A 7,486-nucleotide genomic window follows, 5' to 3' on the forward strand; every position below is an offset into this window, starting at 1 on the left:
CTTCCTTCACTGCTTCCCCCTGTTCCAGTTCAAGTCAGGTTAGAGGAAATATCCCAAGTAAAAGTGTTACCATTGCAAACACTGAAACAGCAAAGGCAAGAGTTACTTATCTTTCAAAGCAGAAACATGGCCATGAAAAACCTACAGGCACACACAACATCTCCACCAGGGACAGAACCAAGCCTTGTTTTTATGACTGAAGTGACTAACACGAACAAATGGCTTCCAGCCATGCATTTTTGAATAATGTCTTAAGAAGAATATAAGCAGCTACTTCTGAAGCCTTGGAAAGAAAGGAAAAGCAGGCTGGAGTCAGAGCAAGAGGGAACATGGAGCTGAAGGAACAGCAGGAGGGATTCAGCACGGGTCCTTCTGACCTGGCTGACTATTGCCTGCTAAATGCTGTGCCCAGCTGGAGGTGCGTCCCACCTCTGCCCAGATAACATAAAATGACACGTTAAGAGTTTGTAGAGAAGTCCCTTCACAGCCATGAACAATGTGGCTACTGATAGGGAGGGTATGCTGCTATCTCCAAGATCTCTGCAAAACAAAACCCCAAAAGTCAGAGAAGGCGCTTTAATGCCCCTTACACAGATTACTCTGCCCAGGACAGAAAACCTACCATCTAAATCTTAACCTTTGTTATTTCTACAGCATTCACCAGCACAGACAGACCATAAGACTTTGGGTAGTCACTTCATCTTCTTCACCTCCTATATTTTATCTGTTTTTTATGACTCCAGCAATATTTTGACTTAATAACTGCCCCTTTCAACATCCAGTTTGACAGCACATAGCACAAGACAGCTTTCCACTAACAGTTAATCATGTTCCAGCTTCTTCCATGAAGTAACGAACTACTGCAAGAACATCTTCCCACCTTCCTCTCACCTTCTCTGGCGGCCAACAGACACATGCGTCTCTCACCTGTGAGAAGGAACAGCAGAGGCTGCAGATTTCTTAGCCTGCATCTGCAGTTTTATTTCTTTACTTGAAGAGGCAGGATTTGCAGTCTGGCAACACACTGAGAAGCCAGAGACAAAAACACAAAAACTAAAGAAAATCTTTCTCTGGAGGGTAAAGTGTGCTTGTGCCAGCAAAGTCTGGATTAGAGTGATCTGATTATTTTTATACAGTGGTTAAAAAAATGCACATTGTTCACTGAAAATGAAGTAGAATTAGCCTGTCCCAGGAAGTCGGCAAGGCTATGGAAAGCAAGGCAGGTGTTAAGTCTTGATCTGGAAAACAAAAAATGTGCATTTAATTAGCTAATATATTTTACTCACTAGTAAGATACCACATCAAGTTCAAGTTACTGCAAAGCTACAGCTAAACTGCTGGAAGCAGCAGTGTTTTGTTTTTTTCCCTAGTCACATGAACTCTGTCTCAGGGTTTACTAACTCCTCCCAAACACACTGAAATACTGTTGCCTTCAGGGAAAAGCATTTGTTCTCAACTCTTCCAGACTCAACACGGCTCCTCAAGCAAATACTCATCAGTGAGCTGGTTCCCCAGCACCTGGCTCTTCTTCCACTGGAGAACTGCCATTGACTTTGCCAAAACTGTGAACCCCCAAAGAGATGTAACTCTTACCTCCTTCTGTCTGCTCAGGCAAGAGACCCAAGAGGCTCAGACAGGCTTCCACAAGTTTCACAGTGAGTCTTTTGCAGACCCAGGAACAAAACTTAGGTCCACCTGACTTCCAGTCCTGCCCATTGGACACAGAGCTCTTTTGTTGCCCAGTGCTTAAAACCTACTTTCTTCTGGGTTCTGTGAGACAGTGCATGTTCATACTGGTTCATACTGGTTTGGGATGGGATACAGTTAGGTTTTTTTCATAGTAGCTTGAGCAGGCAGCTACGCAGCTTCTTCCATCCCCATGCTTGGGAAGAAGCCAAAAGAGCTGAGACATGCACACACACACAAACACACACACACAGAGGGGTCTCCTTCCTTCCACGCCTCCGCTTGGACAAGTGCATTGTAACGCACCTTTGATACCCAGCACCACCTCTCCCCTCAGCACCCCTCCAGCACCCACAGTACCTTGGACACATTTGGGAGGCCATGAAATTTTTCCGATCATGTCAGAGTACTCATTCATGAATATTGACAGAAGAGAGAAAAAACACACATACACACAGAGTCATGCTTGTAAAACCCCTGTGGATCTAGTAGAAGGTCAACCTTTCCCTTCCTCACATCCAGCACCAATATTTTTGGGACCGGATCAATTCTTGCTAAACTGCTCTGAAACAGACAAATTAACCTGAGCAAAAAGCAGAGACAGCTGATGAGCACGAAGCACAAGCATGCATTTAAATACCACCACATAGAGTTTCCAGGATTGACGGCTATAAAGTGAAGGTAAACACTAACTTCACAGTGATTCTGTGTCTGTTTCTTTCCATCAGAAATTTGAAAGGCAAGTTTGGGAGAAGGAAACTTGGGAAAAGAGAATGAGCCCTAAAAAGTTTGGATGTTGGAAATCAATGGCAGCTAGAGGAGGAGTGAGAAGAGAGATGTCATTTCTAAGTACTTTAATGTTCTGGCATTTGCATTGCCGATTGATGAGAAAGAGCAAAAATGCATATGAAGATGGAGAGCCTGATAACAGAAAGATGGCTTATTTACAAAAGTCACTCAGTAGTAATGAAGGAAATTTGCCATTTTGCAGAAATCACATCAGGTGGGTTTGAGCTGGCACAATCTCCTATCCTGCAAAAGAGAAAGACGTCCAAGCCTTTCACCTCCCACCTGCCTCTCATTAGCTTGTGCTGCTCTGGAGTGAGGAGAGAGGAAAAAGCCCAGTTCTATTCCTGAGCCTGTTGCCAACGTGTTGGCTGGCCCTAGGCCACCATTTCTCTAAAAGAAATTAGATTATACCTCTTCCTGCTACCTAAGTGTTGTGCAGCTCAATTAGTGAATGCTTGCATGGTACTTTGAATATACCAATATGCTTGTAGAACAAGCAGTTGCTACTATAAATACACTGCTGGTCACAGAGTACTGTTGACCACACTGTTTATTAAGCTAGAATTGTGGAAAACTTCACTCACCGTGATGTATTTAATAGTTTCTACATTCATTTTGCTGTGTACCTAATCACATGCAAGGGGCTAACAAGACAGATTGATTCCATACAGCAGATCTATGTTTCTGTATCACAGCAATTTCACCTTCACACTGCTCACGGCCTGACTGAGGTTGTGACCTGGATCCTTGACAGCTGTGCCCTGTTATCAGACTTTCCTGATTAATGTGAAGAAAGGACATACAGAGGACACTTCCTTTCTAAACCAAGAACACATGCATGAGTGACCATGACAAATGGAGGGTCAAATCTCCATGTTGACTGCAGGAAAACAGAGAGATGCAAATATTTGTACTCTGCATCAAGAACACATCCAGCTTTCCAGCAAAACCTTAGAGACATCCCTGACTTTCATTGCTCAATAAATTTGTCACTCAGGTTCCTCTTACTGCTGGACCAAATGTGCTGGGATTTAGGTGGGAAATGACAGAGCAAGAACAGGGCAAAGCCCCTGGAATGGCCACTGTTCAACACACCAATTTTGCAAACATTTCTAGGCCATCCCGGGCATCTAACAACACGTGTCTACATCTGTGTTGACTTGCCAAACTGCCTTGACAAGAAACAGAGAGATCTCTTCACTAATTGACTCATTAGTAGAGATAGGGAGGCATCCAGATCATGACTCATACAGTCTGAGACATCTCACCTGGGCTAAAATGAACATGACCTAGAAACATTTTATCCCTGCTGCTGTTTGATGCCTCCAGCAGTGCAATAGGTCTCCACTCAGCAAGTCAACACATCTATATATTTTGTCTGGAAGTGGTGAAATCTCCAGATAAAACAGGAGACATCCAGACTGACAGACTGCTGCTTGCAAACAAATGGCTCCTTAGAACAGCTACCAACTGATACTGAGAGCAATAGTCTTTAAATTAGCAGCAGCCACTGCTTCATGCTCCTCTTACAACAGCTCCCACAGTTTCTTCCAGTGCAAACTTGTTTCCCTGGAAAAGTCAGCAGCAACTTGACTCTTGGCTTAAGAATTCAGTCACCACTAAATGCCTCAGCAAGTCCATGCAGAGAATGATTCGGGGACAGAGCAAACACCGGTGTTGAGGGAGGGATGGAGGGAAGGGAGGAGAGAGGGAGACTGTCCTTCAACAACCAATATTTAAAGGAGAGTGAAGGACTCACGGGCTCTGCCAGCCACAGCACTCACCAGGTTGACGAAGTCCTGGTAGCAGATCCTCCCCTCAGAGTTGCTGTCTGCCAGGGCCAGCAGGACCTCCAGCTTGTGGGGGTCCAGCTCCGAGCCGTGTCTCTGGAGAAGGGAGCGAAACTTCTCGGTGCTGATATAGCCGGTGTTGTCAGGATCAAACTGGGATAATAAAGTGCTACAATTAACCATTCCACGTTACATACAGCTCTGCGTTCCTATGCATTCATCACCTGTAGCAGGGCCCCAGGGACTCCTCTGGACTTTTGGTGATGCGTTCACCCCATCTCCAAAGCACTGCAAAGGACCCTGCTGCAGAGTGGGGTGAACCCAGGCATCATCATCCACTCCTTACCCTGTCTCCATCCAAGCTTCAGCTAAATCAACTCCCTTCACCTTCCTTCCCTCTGCATCATCATAATTGTTCTTGGCTATTTTTTATATGCCTCTTTATCTAGACCATCAAGCAAAGCAGCAATGTAGTCTGCGAGATAAAACATTGAAAACAGTTTTACTCCTGTATTTCCTAACACAATTACAACACAGAATATGCCAAACACTTCCCAAGCCCTTTCTGTGCTCAGTGTTTCTGACAGTCGCCTTTCCAGATCACCTCTACAGATGCCTTCAAAACAGTAAACTTTCACTGCTGGAAAGAAAGTCTTTGGATAGGGAGCAAAGCAGATGAACATCATGTGAAATGAAAAGTGACAAAGCAGCCACATGCCATTTTCAGACTGTTAACCAGAGTCATAAGAAGAAAAGTCCCAGGTGAGATTTGGAGTGAATACCACTCTGACCAAAACCATCACTGTTTTCCCTCAGATTAAGCAGTTAACCTCCCAAAAATGTTACTGACCAAAAAGAGACAGCTTTACAAGGCTGTTCAATGTTTTAACTGTGGCCTCTAGCCCAGAATGAGCTCCCCAGGGCACTCTGTGAGGGGCTGCCAGCTCACAGGCAGGCACACCCCCAGCCCCGACACAACCAGGGCTGAAAAAAATTCTTTTTTTGCTTGGAAAACCAGTGGCCGGGAGCCGCCAGACCAGCCCGCACTCGCTGTGGTGCAGCCTGATCTCTGCCAGCTCTCTGTTGCTGGGAGATTTCCCTTGGATTTCTCAAATTTGGCTGTGAGGACCCTGGTGCTCACTGGCCTCCTTTAGCAGATAATGATATCAAGCTTGTTGGCTGGACTGAATGGCTGTCGGGCACAGGGTGGTTAGGAGGGAGTCTTTTCATGGAAACAGTTGGGACATGAAAGGCCTTGGCACAGCTGAAAAGGTCCTGACAATCCTCACTCTTTGCGAACAGAGAACAAAAGCTGAACAGACGCCGGGCCTTCGATCTGACGGGGCACACAGTACAGGCTGCCTTGGCAAGGGAGGAGGCGAGAAGCGGGATGTGGCAGAGGATGTAGCCTGCCAGCGGCAGGGCTGGCACCGCTCTGCAGCAAGCGGAGCAGCTGTAAACCAGGCTGGCCTCGAGCACGGGCAGCTTGTTCAGAGGACGCAGCGCCCACGTGTGAGGGTTTGGCTCTGTCTCTTTGCAGCTGAGCACATTTGTCCCACTGCTCCTGGGGACTCTGCTGTCACTGGCTGGTTTAGCTGCGAGGAGCCATCTAACCTGCAGAAGGAAGATCACAGACCCATGCTGGTGCGGGGCTGGTCTGCTGTACTGTCAAAGCAGCAGTGCCTCTGTGAGGAAGCTGCTGGGGTGAGCGGATTACAAAAAACATGACAAACCAAGTGACCTGTGGACAGTCAGAGCTGAGCGCTCTCCCCTGCCCTCTGCCAAGGCTTGTTCTGTCCTTGTGAGGTGGCCTGGATGTACTTTCCTGACTGCTGGCACTCAGAGCCAAAGGTGGATTTTACCAGCTGTTCACTGTTAAATAAGGGCTTAATATTAATCCCTGGAGAAGTTTAACTCACCTACCCCAACCCACTCCGATGCTTTCAGTTAACAGATCAAACTCTAAAACCAACCCTAAAATCAGAGTTTCTGCACTCGGGTTCAATTCTGGTGCTTTCTGGTTTTTGCTGGGACATCCAAGGCAGCCTAAGTTTGCCAGTGCCCAACCCCAGAAGCACAGATACCCAGGAAATAAAGTATTATTAGCCTAATACCTGAGATGACCTTTCTCAAGGTGAAGGTGAATTTGTAGAAGCTCAGAGATGAGTCATTCAGTGAATGGATCTAACACCTGCAATCCCACAGATACTGCTGTGTTCATCCTTGTTTCCTGAAAACATTTGCCCTAACCAACATCTTACTTAACTGCACCACTTTAACTGTATCTTAAATTCTAAGGTATCACAATCTATCTTGTCTAGGACAAACCATTTGCTTAAACAGCTCCCTACACCGAGGGCCAGGGTCAGTGACCCAGGCGTGGGACTCTCCCCACGCTGTGTGCTCACTGTCTGACTTTGGAGCTGTGAGGAACGTGGCTATCCCTTCAAAGGGCTGAGGAGATACAGCGCTGAAGCCCACAGGTTCCCAAAGCGCAAAAGAATTGCTCAGTTCACAAAGCACTTTTCCCAGACTTTGTTTTGCTTTAAAGTATTTCAGAAAGAAACATTTTGTAACCAAGAATAATATTACACAACCACTTCAGAGCTTTGAACCAGCCCACACAAGGACACACTATCGACTCCAGACTCACCAGCACCAGAGCACATAGGATCTTGTCACTCAAGGCAGTACTGTCCGTACCTGTTGCTGGCTGCTGGCTTCCCAGACAAGACACCTGAAGCCTGTCTGGTGGCTACGAATGAGCCTCTGCTGCAAGGATCTTCTTTCTCACACCAACAGGAACCAGCATTCCTCCTTTAGCTCACCATCTTGCTGCTTGTCCCATCAAAATTAAAGCAGTGACAGAAGGTCGCTAATATTTCCAGTATTTTAAGTGTGCTAGGGAGCCTGTTCTTCTCTTTCACATTACTACATATGAGTTTCTTTTTGGCATTAAGTTAGTAATGCTAATTAGAAATAGGCCTGAATTAAAATGGTGGATGTGAACAGGATGAAAAAAGAGGAAAACAATGAACAACTGGCATGTGAACTAAAAAGGACTCCCTCAGAGCAGGACTAGACCACTGCTTCCACAACCTGGAGCAGAACGTTTTACTGTAAACCCCAGCTATAACAGACCTCTCTTATTTATGTTTAAACAACATTTCTCAGCACATGAAAATCTCGTCTGTCACCACAGCACCCAAAGCCCACCCCAA

General features: G+C 46.0%; 1 protein-coding gene across 1 annotated transcript in view; it reads right to left on the minus strand.

Moving 5' to 3' along the window:
- Positions 1-4,448, minus strand: part of RHBDL3 (rhomboid, veinlet-like 3 (Drosophila)) — a 22,110-nt gene extending 17,662 nt beyond the window's left edge. The window contains exon 1 of the mRNA XM_009866793.1: positions 4,260-4,448. Coding sequence (XP_009865095.1) covers positions 4,260-4,448 — 189 coding nt within the window. The remainder of the gene's footprint in view (positions 1-4,259) is intronic.
- Between the last annotated feature and the right edge of the window lie 3,038 nt (positions 4,449-7,486).

The sequence above is a fragment of the Apaloderma vittatum genome, unplaced genomic scaffold (genome assembly GCF_000703405.1).
Source record: "Apaloderma vittatum isolate BGI_N311 unplaced genomic scaffold, ASM70340v1 scaffold15510, whole genome shotgun sequence".
Taxonomy (NCBI): domain Eukaryota; kingdom Metazoa; phylum Chordata; class Aves; order Trogoniformes; family Trogonidae; genus Apaloderma; species Apaloderma vittatum.